Raw genomic sequence first — 26,513 nt, forward strand, 5'->3', positions numbered from 1 at the left:
ATGCGCAGGTCAGGTGAATTGGCTATGCTAAATTGCCCATAGTGTTAGGTGCATTAGTCAGAGGGAAACGGGCCTGGGTGGGTTATTCTTCGGAGGGTTGGTGCAGACTTGTTGGGCCGAAGGGCCTGTTTTCACACTGTGAGGAATCTAATCTAATTCTGCCTATTGAACAATGTTCTGTGGACAATCATTGCTTTTGAGATCACTTATTGGCATCTTTTCTCCCCTACGTTATTCCTTGTACAAAATTTCTTGTAATCTGCATACACACATAGCCATGCAATGGAACAAAAAAACCTGCAGACATCCCATGATCTCCACACTCCCTGTGAACACAGAGCCCAAGTTTTCTGAACCACGAACTCATGCAGCCACTTCTACGGCATCTGAGTTTCCAGCTTCTAAATCGAATGCTAGTTCAAATCAGGGAAGCAATGGGTGAATGGCTCAGGGGAAAGAAACAGGGCCACAACTCAAAAGTTCTAGGATCAGGGAGTTTACAGTCTGCAGAGATCAGAAAGTTCATGCAGCACAGGGTCCAGAAAGTAGATGGACATGGTAGAAGAACATAACACATGTAACCAAGTTACATTTTCCTTTCATATTTTTAAACTTTTCTCTAAACTTTTCCTGACAAGTTTAATGTATGTCCAAAAGAAAAGCAGCAGAGTCTTTAAGTTACATTAACAAGAAATCCCATGCACATTTCAAGGAGGCATGGCTTTCTGGGAACACCTTCAACACATTAAAAAAGCATGAAATCAGTGAGATCTTCACTTAGTCCATGGGAATGGTCAGTTTCACAACTCTAAAGCAAACATTACAGTTAAGTTCAGTCCTGGAAAAATTGGTTTGAATGGAAATTGGACTACCAAAAGCAGTGTTTGAACCAGAAAAGTATACAAAAATCACAAGAAAGGTGGAATTTTTTGAATGCTTACCAAAATACCAGGAGTTTATAAGATGAGGGTGGAGCATACATTGCTCAAGCAAGAATATCAATTGGGATATGATCAAATTTCTAATTGATAATGACGTACTTGCAGTAAAGATGAATGCATCCAGGCTTTCTGTGCAAGACATTGATGATCATGTAGCAAAGTATACAGCAATTACGAAGAACTGCAAGTACGGCACCTTTGAATTTGTGGAGTGCAGGAACTTTATCTTACAGTATCAGTTCCTGAATGAATTGTAGACCAGAGTACAGACATTTCAGTGCAAAAAAAGGTAATGATTTTGTACATCAAGCTTTGACCAGAATTCAAACTGGCTTACTAGATTATCTTTGCAGGAATTTTGAAACTGACTGCTTGTGACAGCATCTCCATTGTGACAGCAATCAAGCAATCTATGTGAACAGTGAGCTTGATTTACAGAAAATTTGATGTTTTTATCAGATGGAGCTTGGAAGAAAAATTAAGAAGCGGAATGTTGCAACAGGAAATCAAGCATTTGTCTTAACAGCATTGAACTGCTCACAGAGAAGATCTTAGAACTAATGATGCTTGGAAGTAGGTCTCAATTATGCAGGACACTGAAATACTTCAAAAGAACAGCATATACAAAATGTTCAGCAGGTCAAGCGTGAAGAAAGGACAATTTGAAATATTTGCCCAAGTCACAAAGTGTGTTGCATTGGCATTTTGACTGCTGAAGGAGGTGCCTATGAAGAGTCTTTGCAGTAAGTGCGCAAATGCTAAACTAAAATGTCTTGATCAACTACTGCTCATAACTGAATAAGTGCAACAATCCAATGAAATATTGCCTGAAAAAGCTCTCAAAGCCACAATAACCATATGGCATTGAAAGTTCTGAACAGCATTCTTGGTGAACTGGCATCATTTTGCAAATTCTTTCAAAGAAATTTACAAAGCAATTTACAGAGGCCAAGATTGATAAACAGAAGACTTGATACCTAGGTAAATTGTCTGTGAAGATAACAAGTTTCTGGCTGCTGCGGACAGTGAAGGTGACACATTTTTCATTTCATTAATTGAACGTGGGGACCATTATCTGGCCAGCATTTATTGCCCATCCCTAGTTGTCCTTGAAGGTGGTGGGGAGTTGCTTTCTTGAACTGCTGCATTCCACATGCTGCAGGTTGACCCACAATGTCCTCAAAGAGGGAATTCCAGGATTTTGACCAGCGACGGTGAAGGAACGGTGACTGCCATTTATTTATTCAATAGCAATGTGACCATCTGGATAGCAAAATTCCAGAAGAGAAATTATTGAAGTGTCACATATTTGATTAATCGCAAAAGAATGGATTAAGAGTTTGGAATACAATGTGTTTAGCAACTGATGAAAACATTCAATTCTTATACCAAACTATGAAAAAAAAGTGTGGCCACAAAAGATATGGGACCAATGCACTGATTTCAAATTTATGGTTGTGGGAAAAGCCAAGACCAATTGCACTCAGATAGTCAGTGATTTGGTGCAATATGCCCTAAAAGATATCCACTTTCAAAGAATGTACATTCTTGTGGACATTTGTGCAACATTTCGGGCACCAAGTGATGGGTTAGAGTGGATTTAGACTGATGAATTAAATCCAGGTCCAGATACAGACCACTTAGATAACGATGTGAATTAAGTCTCATATTCCATCTGGACAAAATACAAGCTGGCGTCCTGTGTTCCCAATGTCTCTCTCCTCTACACTGGGGAGACAGGATGTCAACTTGCAGAACGTTTCAAAGAACATGTCTGGGACTCACGCACTAAACAACCCCACTGCCCTGTGACCAAACATTTCAACTCCCCTCCCATTTCACCAAGGACATGCAAGCCCTTGGCCTCCTGCACCACCAAACTCTAGCCACCCAATGCCCGGAGGAAGAACGCCTCATCTTCTGCCTTGGGACCCTCCAACTATACGGGATAAATTTCACCAGTTTTCACATTTCACCTCCTCCCACCTTATCCCAGATCCAACCTTCAATTCAGCACCGCCCTCTTGAACTGTCCTACCTACCTATCTTCCTTCCCACCTGTCCACTCCACCCTCCTCTCCAACCTATCACCATCACCCCCATCTTCTTCTACCTATTGCATTCCAAGCTACCTGCCCCCCCCCCCAATCTCCAGCCACTGTCAAATGAAGTAAAATGAACTTCATATATAAATATGCATACAGACCAGGATACTGTCCAAAACTTAAAAACTAAAATAACAGCAAGATGGTGTACTTGTGTAAGCAATAGAAAAAGAAATACCTGACTGCTACAGTTTCCAACGATTAGTGCATCTGCTAGCGCCAGCTGGCCTGCTACCATGCCTTGTTCCAGTGGTGGGACTACTCCCTCTGCCAAGCGATTTGAGGTTACCACAATACTATTGTCGTCATTTAACACAATCACAGGATCTGCCTATAAACAATAGGTCAAACAACATTTAAACTTGGATTACTATAGTGCAAAAACTAAACCAGATAGTAGACTTAATTCTGTATTCCATCATTTTAGGTTAGTTAACATGATGCTTCTGGGAATTTGATCAAAATTATTTTTCTTCAAAGTTCAACTTTTCCAAATGACTTCAGTTACGAAAGACAAAATTCACAAAGCCAATTTCTTTATGACATAATTAAATAATTCAAGAACCTAGTCTAAATATTATTAGTCATACAAGGAAGTTTCAAGGAACACGTCCCTACTCACACCCCATTAATTTCAAATTTTTTTTCAAATTGCCAGTAAGTATTTTGTATAGTGATCATAAAAATTACAGTGATAGATTTTCTTGTTTTTGTTTGAAAAGCTGTATACAGATAACTTGCTGTTAAAAAGTGCAGTAATCCTTTCTTTTTAAAACAGTCCTTTTTCCATTTCAGTCCACAATCAAAAACGGAGAAAAGTAAAAGGATACTGTCTTCACAATTTTAAATGCCACTCTCAAGCTTTTAAAGAAGAATAGTACAGCCATAATCGATATATATAACTATTTTGGCAATACAAGTCACAGAAACACTATACTGAAGAATCAAAAGTGGAATACATTGAAAATTGTTCATACTACCTAAAGTTTTGCCATAAAATATTCAAGATTACTTAACAATGATTACTTCTTGATTCTAATAAGATTATTTTCTAAGAAGGTCAAGAAGGCAAACTGGGTAAGATATTACATGGGCTCATTGTTCCACTGGAATATTTAATTTGAACTTCAGATATGCTGTAGTGAATTGACCTATTACTATTTGACATCTCACACTTCAGGGAACAGTTCTAATCCAAATTATTTTTAGGACATAAACAATTTCTAGTCAATTACTTTCACACTTCTTAAAACCTTAATGGGGTTCAAATGGACTTATACAAAAATAACTTGCCATATACAATTTAAATCAAGGTTGGAAATTGGTATATGTTAACTTAACGAGGCAAAGTTTTTATTCCTTTCTATTTTACATGCCCCATTTGATCTTTACCTACCATCAATCACTTAGCTACAGTGAAAGCATAATGAGTCAAACTCAGGTGACAAAATTTCATTTCCCTTCATATATCAAATCAGGAATAATGCACAATGCTACTGGATAGCCAGTATGTGAATTTCAATTATTGGAGCAGTTCAATATACTTCCGTCCTTCTTGCCCTATAAATTAGCAAATGTTCCAACAGCCTGACAAAAAACATGAAAAAGATTCCATATAATTTGAAACAGTGACTCGCACTGATACTAGTCAGACTCTATCAACCTTCCATTAGGATCATACCATACTAAGAATCAACTTAACCAACTAAACTTTTCAATAATACATATCTATGAACATTAACAGCAAACAATTTGTAAAGTTAGCCAAATAACAAGTATGTAGTAAGTAATTTTAAACAGAAATTACATGACAATAGAATAACTTATTTTCATGCTTACAATATGTTCCAATAATTCCAGACCACTATTAAACAGACCTCAACAAATGCTGCTACCTCTTGGAGCACAAGATTCCATTCTAACTGATCTTCAGTATTGAACCGATGTGTATAATCTTCAATTTCATCAGATAGTTCCTGTTAAAATTATAAACTATGTTTAGTGTCAAATATGGAGCTACAAATGGTTCATCATTGTTAAAAAATCAGCCAAGTAAGAATTAACAGCAGACACCATGTTTCCGTGCTCTGTTGTGGTTAAACTAAAAATGGGTGTGTGTACAATGAAGTGATGGTGGCAGTATCACTGGACTAGTTTTCCAGAGGCACAGGCTGAAAGCTGGGAACGTGAATTTAAATTCCATCAGTTGCTATGATGCAATTTAAACTAAATTAATGAATCTAGAAATTTTTCATAAAATAAAACTGGTCTCAGTAATGACCACCATGAAACAATCGTTAGTTGTCATAACAAGCCAAAAGGACAAAATTCTATGAGTCATATCTAGCTGAAAAGGTTGTAATTGTTGATGATCAATCATTTCGATCCAAAGACATGACTGCAGAAGTTCCTTACAACAGTGTCCTCGGCCTGTGCAATTTCAGCTACTTTAATAACCTTCCCTCCATCAAAGGTCAGAAGCACAGATATTCAGTGATGGTTTCAGAATGGTCAGCACCATTTCCAACATCTCAGATGCTGAAGCAGTCAGTGTTCACATGAAGCAACACCTGGACAACATTCAGACTTGGGCTGAGGAAAAAGGCAAATGTCATTCAAGTCACACAGACATTAGGCTATGACCATTTCAAGAAAGAAATTCAACAGTTCTTTTTGAAATTCAAAAGACATTACCATCCCTGAATCATCCACTATCAACATCCTGGTGGTTACTGATGACCATAAACTGACTGTGACCAGCCATGGAAATACTGTGTCCACAAGAGAAGGTCAGATACTCGAAATTCTGTGGCAAGTAACTCAACTCCCAAATCCTCAATGCCTATCCATCATCTACAAGAAATTAGCTGCAGTGTGATGCAATTTTCCCCACTTGCCTGGTTGAATGAAGATCCATCAACACTCAAGAAGCTTGACAGCATCCAGGACAAAGCAGTCTGCTTGATCAGCACCCCATCACCATTGGGAGAAAGTGAGGACTGCAGATGCTGGAGACCAGAGTTGAAAAGTGTGGTGCTGGAAAAGCGCAGCAGGCCAGGCAGCATCAGAGGAGCAGGGGAATCGACATTTCGGGTATAAGCCCTTCTTCAGGAATGAGGCTAGAGTGCCAAGTGGGCTGAGATAAAAGGTGGTGGTGGGGTGGGGGGTGGGGGGAATTTGGGGGAGGGGCGCTGGGAATACGATAGGTGGAAGGAGGTGAGGGTGATAGGCCGGAGAGGGGGTGGGGACGGAGAGGTCGGGAAGAAGATTGCAGGTCAAGAGGGCGATGCTGAATTCGGGGGTTGGGACTGAGATAAGGTGGGGGGAGGGGAAATGAGGAAGCTGGAGAAATGTACATTCATCCCGTGTGGTTGGAGGGTTCCTAGGCGGAAGATGAGGCGCTCTTCCTCCAGACGTCATGTGGCCAGGGTCTGGCGATGGAGGAGGCCAAGGACCTGCATGTCCTTGGTGGAGTGGGAGGGGGGAGTTAAAGTATTGAGCCACGGGGCAGTTGGGTTGGTTGGTGCAGGTGTCCCAGTGATGTTCCCTGAAACGTTCCGCAAGTAGGCGACCTGTCTCCCCAATGTAGAGGAGACCACATCGGGTGCAGCGGATACAGTAAATGATGTGTGTGGAGGTGCAGGTGAATTTGCGACGGATATGGAAGGATCCACTGGGGCCTTGGAGGGAGGTGAGGGGGAGGTGTGGGTGCAAGTTTTGCACTTCTTGTGGTTGCAGGGGAAGGTGCCGGGAGTGGAGGTTGAGTTGGTGGGGGGTATGGACCTGACGAGGGAGCCGTCTCTCTGGAATGCTGATAGGGGTGGGGAGGGAAACATATCCCTGGTGGTGGGGTCTGTTTGGAGGTAGAGGAAATGACGGAGGATGTTATGATGTATCCAGAAGGTTGGTGGGGTGGAAGGTGAGGACCAGTGGGGTTCTGTCCTGGTGGCGATTGGAGGGGCGGGGTTCAAGGGCGGAGGTGCACCCACACCTCCCCCGTCACCTCCCGCCAAGGCCCCAATGGATCCTTCCATATCTGTCGCAAATTCACCTGCACCTCCACACACATCATTTACTGTATCCGTTGCACCCAATGTGGTCTCCTCTACATTGGGAAAACAGCCACCTACTTGCTGAACATTTCAGGGAACAGCCACACCAAACAACCCAACCGCCCCGTGGCTGAACACTTTAACTCCCCCTCCCACTCCGCCAAGGACATGCAGGTCCTTGGCCTCCTCCATCGCCAGACCCTGGCCTCCTCCATCGCCAGACCCTGGCCACACGACGCCTGGGGGAAGAGCACCTCATTTCCCGTTTAGGAACCCTCCAACCACACGGAATGAATGTACATTTCTCCAGCTTCCTCATTTCCCCTCCCCCCACTTTATCTCAGTCCCAAGCCACGAATTCAGCACCGCCCTCTTGACCGGAATCTTCTTCCCGACCTCTCCGCCCCATCACTGTCACCCTCACCTCCTTCCACCTATCGTATTCCCAGCATTCTTCCCCCAAATCCCTCCCCTCCAACCTTTTATCTCAGGCCGCTTGGCACACCAGCCTCATTCCTGAAGAAGGGCTTATGCCTGAAACATCAATTCCCCTGCTCCTCGGATGCTGCCTGGCCTGCTGCGCTTTTCCATCCAGCACCACACTTTTCAACCCCATCACCATTGTAAACATTCACTCTCTCTCTCTCAGTGCACAATGGCAAGATACACTGCAACAAATCATGCAACCTTCAACAGCACCTACCAAACTGACAACCTCCAATCCTGACTTGAAATTATATCACCATTTCTCGATTAATGCTCATCAAAAATCTGGAACTCCCTAACGACATTAATGTGGGTGTATGACCACCAAATGAACTGTAGTGATCCAAGGAGACAGTGGCTCACTACGATCCTCTCAAAGGCAATAATGGATGGACAACAAACGCTGATCTTACCAATGATGTCCACATCCGAAGAAAGAATAAGAAGAGTTAAAATTGTGGAAAAATGTGTAACTCGGAAGATGGAGAATTAATTAGAAAAATGGAATCATTTATTAGGAAACCACAAACCCTTCAAGGACAAAGGGAAAAAAGATCATGGGCACTCTGCTGCATATGTGGCGTCTTTTTGCCCGTGTCTATATAATAACCATGTATCCATACATGGCTGAATTTATATTATACACATTTTATTAAGTAATGTAAGATTGATGTCAAAACTCAAACCCAAATTAATGCATCAGGGTTTTTAAAATAGCAGAAAGTAGGCTTCTGTTAAATGAGAACATCTGAAAATTCAGGTGATGTGTTGAAATGAATCACAAAAGTAGCTGATTAGAAATTCAGAAATACTTTAATTTCATTCTTTGTATACTTCCCAGAATCACTTCTACTGTTGCTTCAGGAAAGGCAAAAATAAGTGAGGAAAAATATATTTTCATTTATTCAATCTCAATTCTTATCTCAACACGCTATCAACATGACCATGTGTTGTTACAATGTTATTCCACTTGATGTAGTAAGTAGTAAAAAAAGGTCTTTACTTCATTTTCTCTAACAAAAAAAATTGCAGTCATGTGCAAACTTACTAACCATTCCTCCGATATTCACAGACATATTTGAAGGTAGGAGGCAGCAGGGAAGAACTTGGGCAAAACAGTCTCTATATAACAAAAATTATAGTTTTCAGTAGGTGGAGATGAGGTAAAGATGAAAGCTGGCAATGTTATATAGATAAAAATGGCTATTTAAAGATAGATATATTAACAATTTCAGGCTCAGTTTTGGATCCAACAGAATGACAGAATTTTCCACATACGGTTTCAGCTTCCCTGAGATTGAACAATTCAGTCAATGGCAATGCAGTAGTTAATGCATGAAGCCATACACAAATGCTTCTTCACTGTAGATATCTCTGAAAGTTTATAAATAGAAACACAGTTAAGAATAAATCCCATACCTTAACTAGGTCTCCAACAAGGTCCATTTTATTGAGGAGCAGACAAACAACGATGTATCGTGCGTAATACCGTAGCTTTTTAACCACAAGTTCAGGCCTACAGAAAGTGAGCAAACCCAAATGGATTCAAAGCAAAGAAACATTGAGTAACCCAACTAAATCAGGAACAAAGTAAAAACAAGTTTAATATAAGGTAAAATTTAACACAAACCAAATTTTCCAAAATAATTTAATCACTCTTCTAACTTTGCTCTTTTAATTCCTTTCATGAAAACATTAGCACTACTGTCCATAAAAAGAAATAAAAACAGATATTGGCAAGGGTATTTTAGTACATATGCATTTTATATAACCAAACGTGATATGCATACATAGATCTATACTTGTAGTTATATACACAAAAAAGTTAGCATGAATGTATCTTGGTTAGCATACCTATCCTCCTTAGTGACCTGGGAGTAGTAGGCCCTTTGTCTTATTGCAGAGTAGAAGGAAAATGCTTCATTCAGGTAACTGGTCTCAGAAGTACGCAAGCTAAAGTTTGGAATGTCATGAAAAGAACGAACAGAAATATAAGGCAGCTAAACATTGAGACATATGTTAAAATGTTTTAAAAGATGAACAATACCTGCAAGCTACAAGTTAGTTTTTTTTCTTTTATAAGAATTAATGGTTTACAAGTTTTATCAGGCTATTCACATCCCTAAAAGGAAACAAATACAGTTTGGTAATTTCTCTCCTCTTTTTTCCTATCCTTGAGACAGAGAAGAGAAAGACAAGAGAGAGTTGGAGTACACAGAGACAGTCAGACAGAGTAAACAGTGTGTGCGCACGTGTGTGTGTGTGCGTGTGTGAGAAAGAGAGAGAAGAGAGAAAAAGAGAGAGAAAAAAGAGAGAGAAAAAAGAGAGAGAAAAAAGAGAGAGAAAAAAGAGAGAGAGAGAGAAAAAAGAGAGAGAAAAAAGAGAGAGAAAAAAGAGAGAGAAAAAAGAGAGAGAGAAAAAAGAAAGGAGTGTGAGTGAGAGAAAATCAGAAATTCTAATTCCACTGGTCTTGGATGTCAGTAATACATATTTTGCAGTTCTTATTACAAGCAGATATACCAAATTCCTCAGACATTACTTCTATTCACCACTTTTGCACAGTGTTAGATCCCCAAGCAAAGCTGCCAAAGCACAAGGTAGGAGCCAAGACAGAAGAGGACCAGTGCAACTTTAAATGTTAATTTTGCATATTGCAAATACAAGATTGCCTGAAGTGGTCACTGACTGCTTGAGTAAATAATTTCCCCAAGTGATCGTGGTAATTCATTTGCTTTCAACCACACCAAAAAAGCCAACTTACTAATAATGGTAGTAGAGTTGTCCTATCTTTGAAGCAATTTCTCCAATCTGCCACCTCTTCAGGCCATACCGATTGTCCAAAATTTGCCTGGAATGAACGATGGACAAATAAAAAAAAATGTACAATCATGCATAAGATATATTAGCCATATGAACTAAACTTTCAAAAGAAATTGTACAGATAAATTCCAACTTGGTGCTTGTGTATTCAATGAATATTAGTTTTACAGTGCCAGTGAAGTGCAATTTACAACAAGTTTAAAGTTTCAACCAAAATGTGCATGCAATGCAATGAAATGCGGAGTACTACCTATTGCTGATGTAGGCAAAATTAATCATATGGTAACACATTGGGCGACACGGTGGCTCAGTGGTTAGCACTGCTGTCTCAGGGTCCCAGGTTCAATTCCAGCCTCAGGGGACTGTCTGTGTGGAGTTTGCACATCCTCTCAGTGTCTGCGTGGATTTCCTCCGGGTGTTCCAGTTTCCTCCCACAGTCCAAAAGATGTGCAGGTCAGATGAATTGCCCATGCTAAATTGCCCATAGTGTTAGGTGTATTAGTCAGAGGGAAATGGGTCTGGGTGGGTTTTCAGATCAGTCTCCTGTGTTTTTCTCATCCAAACATATCACCATAGTTCAACTCCAGTTTTGTCAAAGTAAGCGAGATAATGAGTTGTTCAAAGTACATTTTCCTCTTGACGTGACAATATCATTTAGCACTCAGAGCCAAGTTGGAAACAACATTGTACTATAGGGAATTTACAAAGAAACAAGCCTTTCAGCCCAACTTAACCATCCTTCACATCAGCCTCCTCCCACTGCCAACTATGTCAATAAATTTTTAGAACATAGAATATTAGAACATAGCGCATTACAGCGCAGTACAGGTCCTTCAGCCCTTGATGTTGCGCCGACATGTGAAATCAATCTGAAGCCTATCTCACCTACACTATCCCATTCGCAACCATATGCCAATCCAATGACCATTTAAACGTCATTAAAGATGGCGAGTCTATTACTGCTGCAGGCAGTGTGTTCCATGCCCCTCCAACTCTCAGTAAAGAAACTACCTCTGATATCAGTCCTACATCTATCACCCCTCAATTTAAAGCTATGTCCCCTCATGCTAGCCATTGCCATCAGAGGAAAAAGGCTCTCATTGTCCAACCTATCTAACCCTCTGATTATTTTGGATGTCTCAATTAAGTCACCTCTCAACCTTCCTCTCTCTAATGAAAACAGCCTCAAGTCCCTCAGACTTTCCTCAGAAGACCTTCCCTCCAAAGCAGGCAATATCCTAGTAAATCTCCTCTGAACCCTAACCAAAGCTTTGACATCTTTCCTATAATTCGGTGACCAGAACTGTACTCCAAGTGTGGCCGCACCAGTGTTTTGTACAGCTGCAGCATGACCTCATGGTTCTAAAACTCAATCCCTCTACCAATAAAAGCTAACAAACCATATACCTTCTTGCCATCCTATCAACCTGGGTGGCAACTTTCAAGGAACTATGTACCTGGACACCAAGATCTCTCTATTCATCTACACTACCAAGAATCTTACCATTCGCCCAGTACTCTGCATTCCTGATACTCCTTCCAAAGTGAATCACCTCACACTTTTCCGCATTGAACTCCATTTGCCATCTCTCAGCCCAACTCTGCAGCTTATCAATCTCCCTATGTCACCTACAACATCCTTTGTAACTATTCACAAGTGTACCGACCTTATTGTCATCTGCAAATGTACTAACCCATCCTTCTATGCCCTCATCCAGGTCATTTGTAAAAACAACATGGACCCAAAACAGATCCTTGCAGTACATCACAAGTAACTGAACTCCAGGATGAGTGGGCGGCACGGTGGCACAATGGTTAGCACTGCTGCCTCATAGCGCCGGAGACCCGGGTTCAATTCCCGCCTCAGGCGACTGACTGTGTGGAGTTTGCACGTTCTCCCCGTGTCTGCGTGGGTTTCCTCCGGGTGCTCCGGTTTCCTCCCACAGTCCAAAGATGTGCAGGTCAGGTGAATTGGCCATGCTAAATTGCCCGTAGTGTTAGGTAAGGGGTAGATGTAGATGTAGGGGTATGGGTGGGTTACGCTTCGGCATGGGCGGTGTGGACTTGTTGGGCCGAAGGGCCTGTTTCCACACTGTAAGTAAGCTAATTCTAATTCAGGATGAATATTTCCCATCAACCATCACTAGCTTTCAGCTAGTCAATTTCTGATCCTAACCACTAAATCACACTCAATCCCATGCCTCCGTTTTTTTGTGCGATAGCCTTATCAAACATCATACTGAAATCCATATACACCACATCAACTGCATTACCTTCATGCATCTGTTTGGTCATCTTTTCTATTCTCTTTCCCCCTCCTGGATTATTGAGCTACCCTGTCATCAATGTATCTATGTATACTATTTGTTTGAATTACTTCTAGTGGCAGCAAGTTCCACTTACTTATAATTTCCGGGTAAATAAGTTATGTAAATAAATGTAATCTCATTAATGCCTTCACACCTAAATGGGAATGGGGCTGCAAGACCGAAAGACTGAATATTGTGAATACCACTTCTTACACATTTGGCTAAAGTACTGAACCCTGCTTTAATTCAATTATTTCACCTGATGGTTAGAATAGTATTGTCAAACATGAACAAAACTGCAACATGTTGGACCACTCATATCAATATTGGAATTTCATGAATTTTTGTGTATATGAATGAATGCACAGTCAAGCACACACTATATAAGGCTTACACATGAACTCCTCTCAATCCTTAACTGAAATATAAACTGATTAAGTGAACTTTATAAACTTCGCTAAACTAACTCTTAAGGGAAGTTACTCGCATTGTGAAAAACAATCTGACATTGACGTTAATAGTACTTTTATCTAGCTTGCTGCAGAACCAAAAAGGATGTCAGGTGATAGGATAGATCATATCCATTTTCTTTACTTTGGAGTAGTTTATTGCAAACAAAATATTATTTCATTGCATACACTGTAAAGCAAAATTTCTCCCAACCTGTGCTGTTGTTGGAATTTCCAGAGCTTAGTGTAAACATCAAAAGTACGTCCAAAATATGACTGCCATTGTTTCTGACCATACTGAGGTAAGTCCCTGTTAAAACAGAATAAAATTTACTTTAAGCCTGAGAAGTAAATTTGTAAAAACAAGCTTTTTCAGGCCAAATCAAGAGGCAGAGTCAAGGGATTGAGGTTTGGTGTATAATTGATAGCTAACAAAGTATAAAGTCAAAACTTTAACTACATATTCATATTGTTAAACAGGTAATGCAACAAATATTGTTATTTTGTATGTTCGAAATAACACTAAAAAATCCACATTGCCTAAGTTAGAATTATTACAGCCTTAATTTCAACAACTTGAACTCATACGGGACACTGAACGCAATCAAACATTGTTAGGTACCTTGTCGGATTGTTATTTGACAAGATTCAGCACTGAGCCACAGAAGGCCAAATTAGGGCAGATCTAGATGCAGTGGTAGAATCAGGTAATGAGGGGTGGTAGTAGGTGGTCTAGTTGATGGAGTTCAGCTTGCTGTCAATAACTGAATATTGTGGCACAATCAGCATCACCTTCATGACAGGTACAACCGATCAGGGAAGTGATGGAAGAATGCAAGCATTTTAAAATGTGTACATCCACTAGATTAAAGAGAGTTGTTAACCATGTGATTTCTTGAAAATGAAGTCAATGTTTAATATGTGCTGTTTTTACTGGAAATAAAATGTATTTAGAGATGCAACTAAACAAAGCTTTCCAGGGGATAAGAGATAGGTTTTATTGCCTTATTTAGTGGTAAGGTTAGCTTTGAGAGGATCGAGATGATTATGCTAATTGTTGCCTTACAACTCTTTCTGGATTTGGTGTTCTGTTTGACAGATCCAAGAGTCAGAGTACAGAAGACTCCTCAGAAGTTGCAATCTCTCTCCTGAAGTGTTCTCACTCACTGTTTCAAAGAACTTGAGAGTTTCTAAATAATAGCACTTTGGTCTACCTTGTAAACCTAAAAAGCTGAACTGTGATCATGTTATAAAGATACAAATCCAAATTGATCATAGTCAAACTGGATATACCATCAATCTATGGCTGTCAGCAATTTGGCAAAGTAACATAAAAGAAAGCTCCCGAGTCATCACATCCAATTCTTTGTTTCCAGACTCTCGGCCGACAGGAGTTGTTGACCATATCTTTTGTTTTAATTTAGAAACAAAACCGTCATTACTACAGGTTTATCTTCTGGTGATCTGTGACGTGTTGGTGTGTAGGATTGAGGGGATATAGTTTTAATTCTGGATTGCAGCTTAAATGGCAATCAGTAGTTGCCACTCACTTGGAGAATACATTTTGTCAACAACAAACTGATTGTTTCGAGTTCATTAAAGAAACCAGGCAGAGGTTTCTTTTATTCTCAAAAACAGCACAAAATAGAAGTGACTGGCTATTTTGCTAATGGAATCAACAAATGTTTACCGTTGGGGGAGTAGTAGGATTTGATTGTTGGCACACTCTTTCCATCACAGTAGTGTCAGCATGCAGTGGAAAAACTCCTAGTTTGTTAACCAACTTTGCTATGTGACTATTAGATCAACTACAAAAATTTGGAGCACAGTGATAGTATAAGGACATTGATCCAATCAGCAGTTGCTGTTAGACCCACTATTGTAGCAATTTCAGCTGCACTACTAATAAAAGCTACGTCAACAGAATAGGATAACCATTTTAAAAAACATTGTTAATTCAAGTTTGCATTCGGAATACTAAAAGAGTTTTAATTTTGAATGATATTGGGAAATTGCAATTATGATCAAGTGTACTTCAGTTAGAATTCAAAAAACAATTCAAGATTGCAATTACCAGCTGAGGAAATGAACAAAATCACTGCATAAAATAGCATATCAACAAACAGAGGAGAGAAAGAAATAAGTTGGAAAAAGTACATCTTCAGCATTTACCATTAAAGCAAGCGCATTGAGACCTATTATATTCATTTGTAATATGGTTAACAGGAGGACCTTAAATCAAGCCATACTTGAACTTGGAAATGATGAAAACATAACAAATCTATCGAATTGAACAAAACAGGTTGCAGCCCAATTCTAATAAGTTAGGCAATTATGAAATAACGTAGCATTCAGAATAAGGTAGGTGAACTGACAGCACAAATCCAGGTAAATGGCTATGATATTATGACCATTACAGAGGCGTGATTACGAGGAGATCAGAATTAGGAACTTAACATTCAGGGATAGTTGACCTTTTGGAAAGACAAGAGGGAAGGGTAGCATTCTTACTAAGAAATGAAATAAGGACAGTTGTGAGAGATGATGATCTAAGCTTGGATGATGTAGAGTCTATTTGAGTGGAGATAAATAATAGTAAGGTAAGGATTACATTAGTAGGCCACACTGAATGGAAGGGTACGGATCAACAAATAACAGGAGTATGTCAGAAGAACTGAGCAATAATTATGAGTGACCTTCATCTTCATGTTGATTTGCATTGGGGAAAGTTTCTTAGAGCAATATGTCACAGAGCCAACCATGTAATGAGATAGATTTAATAACTGACCTCAGAGTAAAAAATCTGTTAGGAAGCAGTGATCACAACATGATAAAATTTAATATTCAGTTACAAGTCTTAGAAACTTAGGTCAGAGACAATTGTGTTTTACTTAAGTAAAGGGAATTACAATGAAACGAGGACAGAGATAGCCAAAATAAAATGGGCAGATAGATTCGCAGGAAAGACATTGAGCAAGTAATGGCAGGCATTTTAAGAGGTAATTCATGACACACAACAAAAATCAAGCAGAGTCAGTATGGCTTTACGACAGAGGCAAGATGACTTCATGAACGGAAAATCATGCCTAACTAATTAACAGAATTTTTTTGACGAAGTGGCAACCAGAATATATAGAGGGGTTCTAAGAGATGCATTGATTTGGATGCCCAGAAGCTGTTTGACAAGGCTCACAAAATGTTAAGTCATAAGATAAGAGCCCATAGTGTTGGAAATAGTAAACTAGCATTGAGAGAGAATTGGTTAATGAACAGGAAACAGTGAGTGGGATTATGGGGTTCTTTTTCAGGTTGGCAACCTGTAATCAATAGAGTTCCATACAGGGATCAGTGCTTGGACTGCAACTGTTTTCAATATACATTAATGACTTGGAGGAAATGAAGCACATGTACTGTTGCCAAATTTGAAATGACATAATAGGTGGAAAGGCAAGTTGTGAAGGGGATGCAAAGTTTAGGGAGATATCTATAGTTTAAATGACTAGATTAAAAAAATGGCAAGTGAAGTATAATGTGGAAAAATGTGACATTGTTCACTTTGGAAAGGAGAACAAAGGAACAGATTTGTTTAAGTGGAGAAAAACTGCAGAAAGTTCGATCACAAAGGGACTTGGAGTACTTGTGTATGAAACACAGAAAGCTGGCACACAGGCGCAGTAGGTATTCAGGAAAGCTAATGGAGTGTTGGCCTTCATTTCAAGGCTGTTAAAGTATAAAAGTAAGGAAGTCTTACAACTGCAACTATACACGATGTTAGTGAGACCACATCTGGAGTACTGAGCGCAGTTTTGGTCCCCTTATTTTAGGGATTGATGTTAGTTCACGGGTGACAACTCAGATAAGCAGCAAAATTTAAACAGGCTAGGACTCTACTCACTGGAGTTTAGAAGAATCAGTGATGATCACACTGAAACATATCGAACTGTTAAGCGGCTTGAAAGAGGAATCGCCAAGAGGACGTATCTTTCATGGGAGAGTCTACAAGCAGACAGCATGGTCTCAGAATTGAAAGGTGCAAACTTAAGGCTAAAATGCAGGTGAACTACTTCTGTTCGCTCTGAGCTAGCTGGGTGCATGTCATGAACTGTGCACATGTAAATAAAGGATGACCTGGTATACTGGCCATCGTGGAGTTATTTCAGTGGAGACAAGAAGAAAACACACCCCTGAAGAGATTCACTTCCAACAGTTGTCTTCGGGTTGGGGAAAGAATTCCTGGCATCGCAAAGCTATTTAGAAAGTTTAACCCCTTTAATCATGCTGTTGAAGACTGGACCCAGTGTGTCAAAGAAGGGTTTCTCCCCCTCCCAGGCAAATAACATTAGGCAGATAAAAACAACAAGCAATTCTTCTGACAGCTTGTGGACCCACAGCTTTTATGGTAATTAGAAGTCTAACTTTCCCTGAGGCACCAGATACTAAAACCTTTCAAGAGTTGATGGATTTACCCAAGGAATTTTATGATGCCCAAACCTCCTCTAAATATGAGACGCTATTGGATTTACTTGGCAGTTTGAGAACCAGGGGAATCCATATCTAAATTTTTCATGAGGTTAAATCAACTGGCAGAGGGTTTTGGTTTAACCCCAAGTGAGATGTTGAGAGAGCAACTGATATGTGGGATTAAACATGCAACCATGCAAAAACAGCTACTAACTGAAGCACAACTGGACATCAAACAGGCACTACACTGGCTTTATCATTGGAAAATGGGGCAAGTGGAACAGATGAGTTACAGGGTATTCCGACAGAAGTGGTCACCCTCGCCAGGCTGACTGAGCTTGGGGGACACCATGTGAGTGATGGCAATTGCATAGCCTCACTCTGGGCACATCCTGAAGAGGGATTCTACGTCAGCCCAAAAGCCCAAGACAAAGCCAAGCCTCTATCAAACTGCTAACATTTTCTCAAGCATCCAGGCCAGCATGCCACTGTACTTGTTGCTGGTATGTGGACTTGAGATAGCAAAAGACTCCCAGTAGGCCTGAACTGAGTAAGGGAACTATTAGGCCTGTATCCAGAAGACTACAGACCCTGGAAAATCTACCTACAGTTGGCTTGGAACAGTTAAATTGCCTAGCAACATCCAAATCAGAACCAAAAATAAATGCCTGGTTAAATAGTCATCCAGTTCTGGGTGATCTAAGATGGCGACGATCTGAGAAGATCACACTGCAGAGCTTCGCATCGCAGCAGGAGCGGGACGGTCCTTTAATCCGCCCAACCCAGGTCATCGGGATTTCTTGGGACTCCGGAAAGATCGTTGAGTCCCAAGAAATGTCTGAAAATTAACTTACCTATTTTCAGCTGTCCAGAAATGCGGAAAAAGGGAGGAGGAGCATCCGATGCCAGGTCTGCAGTTCAGCCTGCAGCAGCCTCGGAGCCAATTACCTGGTGAACCAGCTCTTGAAATCTTGAGATGCTGGGGAAACAGATTGAAGAGAAGCTGGCTCCAGTCTCTCTCATGCTGCAGAAGCTTGAGCAGCAGCTGGTAGACCTGGAGAAGAGGACGGATGAGGTGGTGCACAGGCTCACAGTGGTGGAAGCTGATGCCAGTTTATTTAAGGATGAGATCCAAGCCCTGAAGATGCAGCTTAGTAATTTTCATGACCAAGTGGATGATCTTGAAAACAGGGGCAGGAAAAAAACATTTGGATCATCGGTCTGCCTGAGAGTAAGGAAGGTGAGCAACATGCGGAATTTGTTGAAGATTGGCTGCTGAAGTTCCTTGACTTGGAGACTGGCATGAGAGGACTGAAGATAGAGAGGGCTCACCGGGTCGCAGTGCGGAGATTGAGTCTGGGTCAATGTACTCGTCCTCTCCTGGTGCGGTTCCATCATTACCGGGAAAAGGAGAATGTCATGCAGGCTTCCAGAGTCCAGGGGAAGGATCAAAAGGCCCTAATTTACAAGGAGTCTAAGATCATGTTTTTTTTCAGGACTTTTCAGTGGTGGTGATCTAGAAACGAAAATCTTACAACAGTGTCAAGAGAAGACTGAGGGAGCTTGGGATTCAGTACTTCCAGAGATATCCGGCAGTGCTTAGGATCACCTTAGATGGGTCCATACATCTTTTTGACACATTGGAGAAGGCAAGAGACTTTGTGGACAAACTAACCTAATTTGAACAATTGTACTATGTATAACTAGTGTTGCTTTGGTATGTGTTTATCATTCTGTAAAAGAAACTGAGGAAATCCAGTTGGAGCTTTATTTTTCTTTTTTTCCTCTGTTGATAATAATTTGGTTTAAACTATGTCTGGCGAAGGTTAAGATGTACATTTTCAATTTCTAAGTTAGGATATACCAAAGGATGGGTGGAGTATTTATTCCCCATTTTTTTTAATAAAAGAATTTTTAAAATTCATATCGATATTCTATGGGGTGTTTATTCTTTTCAGCTTGTGTTTGTGGTGCGGCTCTAGCAGGGAGAAGTGAAGGTGGTTGAGATGCTTAGATGCCTACTTATGGGCAGTTTGGGATGTAGTTTCCCCCTCCGGGCGGGAGGGGGAAACTACTCCTACTCAGCACTGTTGGCGCTTTATATGCTGGTTTGCTTTTTGGTTTTTGCTGTTTTTTATTTTTAATAGTTTTGTAGATTTGTTAAATGTAGTGGTTTCAGTTTATGTAGTTTTTATATTTGGTGGATCATGTGACACTAAGGCTCAGCAGTTTGTGGTTCGGGTTCCTCCTCTCTGGAATTTAAATTTAATTGCAGAAGATTATGACTCATGATTTGATTAAATGGTGTACCTGGAATATAAAGGGAAGTCACTCACCAATTAAGAGGAAGAAGGTACTCTTGAGTCTTAGAAAGGAGAAGGTGCATATTGCTTTGTTACAGGAAACACATTTGGATGACAAGGAGCATCTGAAATTACAGCAGAATGGCTTTGACTGAATTTATTTTTCATCATTTAATACCAGAAGTAGGGGAGTGGCTATATTGGTTAGGAAAAATCTCCCATTTAAATTGTTGAAATGTGTTAAAGACACATATGGGAGGTTTGTAATTCTTAAAGCCTTGATAAATGGGGAAGAATACGGTGTTTTAAATGTTTATTATCCCCCAGCTCATCCCCTTAAATTTTTTGTAGATGCTTCTTCTAAACGGATTTGGAGATGCCGGTGTTGGACTGGGGTGTATAAAGTTAAAAATTACACAACACCAGGTTACAGTCCAACAGGTTTAATTGGAAGCACACTAGCTTTCGGAGCGACGATTTTTTTCTGACCCCCGCAGTAACCCTCGATCTGGTGGCATCTTGTACGATTGGTAATATTACCATCTCTGATCATGCTCCAGTGTACCTTATGGTTAAGATTAAGGACGTTACAGTGGGTTCAAGATACTGACTAATGGATCCCTTTATTCTCGTGGATAGTAAGTTTGTGGAGTATTTCTCTAGGGAATTTCGGGCGCTCCGAGACATCAACATAGGCTAGGTTGAGTGCACATCCATTCTATGGGAAACTGCCAAAGCCTATGCTAGGGGATTAGTTATTTCATATTCCACTAGTAGGAAGCAGAAGGGTTAGCAGCAACGTCTCCTTGAAGCATGGTTGAAGGCATCCGAGAAGGCCTACTTTGACAGACCCTCGTTAGTCAAACTACAGAGGATTACGGCATTGCGGTCTGCACTAAATTCCGTGCTCACGCAGACGGCAAAGAAGGAGCTGGCTTTTGCAAAGCAAAGGTTTTATGAGCATAGTGACAAGCCAGGCAAATACTTACCATACCTTGCCAGAAAGTGGAGTGCCCACAAACCATTATGGCAATTAGAGAAGGTTCTGGGAACCTAACATATGATTCTAAAAAGATTAATGTGGCGTTCCAGAGATTTTACTCTAAACTATACCAATCTGAGGATTGAGGAGGGACAGACCAAAATGGAATCTTTTTTAGAGATCTGAAGCTCCCAGGTGTGACTCACGAACAACAGTCCTTTCTCAATGCCCCATTATCAGAGCAATAAGTGCTGTGAGGCAGCTTCAGAGTGGAAAGGCACCCGTCCTGATGGACTTCCCATGAATTGTATATGGAATTTATAAGTATAGTGTCAGGCCCGATGCTGAACATGTTTAATGATTCATTTAATCAAGACTGTCGCCCACCATCTCAGAGAGGCCAATATTTCATTTATCCTTAAAGCAGGGAAGGACCCGGAAGACTGTGCTTCATATAGGCCCATCTTGCTCTTAAACGTGGACTTTAAAATCCTCTCTAAGGCTCTTGGGTTAAGGCTGGAAACTGTGTTACCTTCTATTATTAAAGAGGATCAGACGGGCTTTCTAAAAGGTTGCAGATCCTCCAATAATGTTAGGAGGCTGCTTAACGTAATTCCAGGATGCCAACAGCAGTCAATACGAGGATTGGTGATTTCTTTAGATGCAGAGAAGGCATTTGACAGAGTTGAATGGCCGTACCTTTACTATACTTTAGAGCAGTTTGGTTTGGGCGAAGTCTTCATTAGATGAGTAAAGGTTCTCTACAGTGTACCTCTCGCAGCAGTCATTACCAACAGGGTACGATCAAGCAATTTTAATATTTTTAGGGACAGCCAGCAGGGCTGTCCCTTTTCACCATTGCTTTTTACGTTGGTGATTAAACCATTGGCGGAGGTCATTCGTGGGCATCCCAAAATATCAGCTCCAGAAGTGGGGTCAAAATTACATACGATCTCGTTGTATGCAGACTATGTCCTAATTTTTTTTTGACAAATCAGTGCCTGGCCTGATACAATGCATTCAAACTTTTGGCACTTTTTCAGGGTATAAGATTAATTTTGCTAAATCAGAGGCTATCAGAGGTGGTCTTACAAAGGAGCTGGTTCTTGTGGGCGACTATAGATTCCCATTTAGGTGGTCACAGGGGGGTTTGTGTATTTGGACATATTCATTACTCCCGTTCTGGATTGGCTGTTTAAAGACAATTTTACTAAATTATTTGGAAAAGTTAAACAAGATCTTCAAAGATGGGAGGCACTTTCAGTCTCGTGGTTGGGTTGGATAGCGCTGATTAAGGTGAATATTCTCCCTCGTTTGCTAAACCCTATACGGATGTTCCCCCGATTTTCAATAAACAAACACTCAGGAGACTGAACAGCTGGTTCAGCTCCTTTATTTGGCATCGTACGCGGCCCGTCATTAAATTAGCCGAAGTGCAGTTGCCTCACAGGTTTTGGGACCTTCCAGACATTAAAAATTACCAATTAAGCTCGCTTTTGACCTACGTGAGCGATTGGGTTTGTCGGGATCCTCTTTCAATATGGCTACATATCGAAGCCTCCCAGGCAAGGTGCCCCATTACCTGTTTGCTGTTTTTGGACAAGATGAGGACAGTTAGATAATATTGCCATAACGCAATAGTCATCAATACTGTTAAAGCATGGAGGGCAATTTGGCAGAGGGAAGGCAATATTGACAAAACACCTTTGTTTACATCTTTAGTGGATATGCCAGGTTTTCAACCGGGCATGGTAGATTCAGGATTTAAACACTGGGCAGCTAGGGGTGTGTCTTGCATGAATGATTTATTTCAGGGAGACGTAATGATGTCCTTTGATCAGTAAGTACGGAAGTACAAGTTATCTAATAAAAACTTCTTTCGTTTTTTTTTCCAAGTTAGGGATTTTATTTTAAAAAAACACACTTCTGACTGATCCCTGCAAATCCGACGGGGGGTGGGGGTGGGGAGTGGGTGTGCTAAATGCTAAGAGTGTCCTCTCTGTCATAACTTAATATCATCAATTGGGGAGTGCCACCTCAGATGAGTCTGATCGACTCTGCAAGATGTAGAAAAGAGAGCTGGGTGTTGAAGTTTCCTCAGAGGCATGGGAGGATATTTGGGAGAATGCAAGGAAGATATCAATTTGCAATAGGTCCCATGCTTTACAGTTGAAGATTCTCCACAGGGTCCACTTGGCTCCAGACCGTTTGTTAAAATTTAAACCAGGGGTATCTTCAGCATGTCCCAATGCAAGGTCTGTATGGGCACTCTTACCCATTGTCTTTGGTCTTGCAATAGGTTTCAAACATATTGGAGTGCTGTGGCGGATGCAATGGAGAGGATTTTGGGTGGAAGGGTGGAGAAGGACCCTATCTCTCTCCTTTTGGGCTTACCCACTGTATTTCCAGCAGACATGCATAAGAAAAAACTTTTCAATATTCTTACGTTTTGTGCAAGAAAGAATATCTTGCTGGGTTGGATATCCAAAAACCTCCCTGGGCCTGTCGGGTTGGCGGAAGATTGTTATGGTGAATATTCCCCTGGATGTTTTCACAAATGTGGTACACCACAAAACTGAGAATTTTTACAAGACATGGCAGCCCTTTTCGGAATACCTGGACATAGATTTACCTGCCACACTAACAAGGGCTTTTATATAGTTGTAACGATTGTGTTTCACAAGTCCAATACCCAGGGAGGAGGGACTGTGAATATATGAGTGTTTTGTTTGGCTAGGTTGAGTTATTACTATTTATTTGTTTATTGTTGGTTATTTATTTAAATAGCTAGTTCAGGTTTTTTTAAATTTTATATTTTTCTATGTATGTTTCTACATTTGTACAGGAGAGTGGGTTGGGAATTTTTTTTAAACTTATTTGGGTTTATTTTTGTACTGTTTTGAATTGCATTGTTTTCTACTTGTAATATTAAAAAATCTATTTTTTCTCAATAAAAATATATCATATAAAAAAAAGGTAATCCAGTCCTAATGAAGATCAATACCAGTGCAGTTGTATCAGTGACTGTGGACTCAACTTTGACGAAAATTCACTCTGGACTCCAACCCTTATGTTTCTCCAAGACTTCTTCCAGAATTTATACTGGGAAACCTCTACAAATTAGGGGTACAATTTCGGCTCTTGCCTCTGATGAGAAGCAGCTTGTTGCAAAAGCTTTGGCCCAAGTTCGATGGGCCAAATTGGTTGAGAAAGATTCAATTGATTGGCTTTACTTTCTTGATTAGCACGTGGCTGCCTGTGAGAAGTCCTAATTTTTCAGGAAGGTCTGGGGATTATCAAAAGCGATTACAAAAGAAGGTGCTAGAAAAGTTAAAAGGTCGAAAAATTGATAAATCTCTTGGCCTTGATGGGCTACATCCTACAGTTCTGAAAGAGGTGGCTGAGGAAATAGCAGAGGTGATGAGTATGACCTTTCAAAAGTCACTGGAGTCAGGGAAAGTCCCAGGTGATTAGAAAATCACAGTTGTATCCCCCTTGTTCAAGAAAGGATCAAGATAAAAAATGAAAAATTATAGGCCAATGAGCCTAACCTCGGTTGTAGTTAAAATTCTAGAATCCATCGTTAAGGAGGAGGTTTCTAAATTCTTGGAAGTGCAGGGTCAGATGAGAACAAGTCAGCATGGATTTAGTAAGGGGAGGTCGTGCCTGACAAACCTGTTAGAATTCTTTGAAGAGGTCACAAGTAGGTTAGACCAGAGAAACCCAGTTGATGTTATCTACCCAGACTTCCAAAAAGCCTTTGATAAAGTGTCTCACGGGAGGCTACTGAGTAAGGGGAGGACCCATGGGGTTCAAGGTGAGCTACTGGCATGGATTGGGGATTGGCTGTCCGACAGAAGGCAGAGAGTTGGGTAAAAAGGTTCTGTTTTGGAATGGCAGCTGGTGACAAGTGGTGTCCCACAGGATTCAGTGTCGGGGCTGCAGCTGTTCACTTTATATATTAATGATTTGGATGAAGGGACTGGGGGCATTCTGGCGAAGTTTGCCAATGATACCAAGTTAGGCAGACAGGCAGGTAGTACTGAGGAAGCAGGGAGACTGCAGAAAGATTTAGAAATTTCAGGAGAGTAGTTTAGGAAATGGCTGATGAAATTCAACGTGAGCAGATGCAAGGTCTTGCACTCTTGAAAAAAGAATATAGGCATGGACTATTTTTAAATGGTGAGAAAATTCATAAAGCCATAGTACAAAGGGATTTGGGAGTGCTAGTCCAGGATTCTCTAAAGGTTGATTTGCAGGTTGAGTCCGTGATTCAGAAAGCAAATATAATGATGTCATTTATCTCAAGAGGGTTGGAATATAAAAGCAGCGATGTGCTTCTGAGACTTTACAAAACTCTAGTTAGGCCCCATTTAGAACACTGTGTCCAATTTTGGGCCCCACACCTCAGGACATACTGGCACTGGAGTGTGTCCAAAGACGATTCACATGGATGGAACCTGGAATGATAGGCCTAACGTACGATGATCGGCTGAAGATCCTGTGATTGTATTCGTTAGAGTTTAGAAGTTTGAGGGGAAATCTAATAGAAACTTACAAAATAATGCATGGCTTAGAAAGGGTGGGTGCTGGGAAGTTGTTTCCGTTAGGCAGGGAGACGAGGAGACCGTGGGCATAGGCTTAAAATTAGAGGGGGTCAATTTAGAATGCAAATGAGGAGACATTTCTTCAGCCAGAGAGTGGTGGGCCTGTGCAATTCATTGCAATGGAGGCTGGGACGTTGTCTTCAAAGCAGAACTTGATAAACTCATGACCTCGCAAGGAATTGAGGACTACGGGGAGAGTGCGTGTAAGTGGAAATGAAATGCCCATCAGCCATGATTTAATGGCAGAGTGATCTAGATGGGCCAAATGGCCTTTGTTCCACTCCTAATGTCACATGGTCTTAAGGAGCCAAGGCCACCTTACATGTTGAGCAAAAAGCAATTTCACAATTCTGCAAGTCTGCCCAGTGCCATTTTTGTTATGAGCAAAAATAGAGACAGAAATCAGGAAGCTGGAAAATGAAGGAATCATCAAACCAGTGTAGGTTGTTTAATGGGCAGCACTGATCATACAAATTATGAGGTGAAACTGATCCTTCAGTGTTGTGGGGATTTCAAACAAATGGTAAACTGCTTTTCGCAGCCAGATAAATACTCAATCTCTTGCATAGAGGACTTACACACAAGACTGGCAGAGGATCTGTCTTTCACAAAGCTAGACATGAGCAGTGTATACTTGCAATTGTGATTAGATGATGATTCCCAGAAGTAATGCTAGAATTAGTACCCATAAAAGTTTGTACCAATATAAGTGATGGCCTGGGGGCATTTTCAGCCTGTGCCACTTCCCAGCTGATGAAGAAGAACATTTTACAAAGTCTACCCCAGGGAAGACTAATTAAGAGCATGTAGAGAACTTAGACATAGTGCTTTAAAATTTCTCTAAGGCAGGTGTCCGCCTCAGGAGGGAAAAACGAGTCGTCCAGGCACCGCAAGTGACCTACTTGGTCTACAGAGTCGACAAGGCCAGGTTACACTTTATAGAAGATATAGGGAAGGCCATCAAAGATGCCCCCAGCTCCCACATCTGTACCGGAGCC

The 26,513-nt window shown here is 40.8% G+C and overlaps 1 protein-coding gene across 3 annotated transcripts in view; it reads right to left on the bottom strand.

Annotated features, from left to right (window-relative positions):
• scai (suppressor of cancer cell invasion) overlaps positions 1–26,513 on the bottom strand; it is a 182,030-nt gene that overhangs the window by 61,885 nt on the left and 93,632 nt on the right. For all 3 annotated transcript variants that reach the window (XM_072565864.1, XM_072565865.1, XM_072565866.1), the window contains 6 exons: positions 13,377–13,472; positions 10,346–10,432; positions 9,439–9,537; positions 9,004–9,100; positions 4,924–5,022; positions 3,225–3,377 (listed from right to left, as the gene is read on the bottom strand). In XM_072565864.1, coding sequence (XP_072421965.1) covers positions 3,225–3,377; positions 4,924–5,022; positions 9,004–9,100; positions 9,439–9,537; positions 10,346–10,432; positions 13,377–13,472 — 631 coding nt within the window. The remainder of the gene's footprint in view (positions 1–3,224; positions 3,378–4,923; positions 5,023–9,003; positions 9,101–9,438; positions 9,538–10,345; positions 10,433–13,376; positions 13,473–26,513) is intronic.

This window comes from Chiloscyllium punctatum, chromosome 49, assembly GCF_047496795.1.
Source record: "Chiloscyllium punctatum isolate Juve2018m chromosome 49, sChiPun1.3, whole genome shotgun sequence".
Taxonomy (NCBI): domain Eukaryota; kingdom Metazoa; phylum Chordata; class Chondrichthyes; order Orectolobiformes; family Hemiscylliidae; genus Chiloscyllium; species Chiloscyllium punctatum.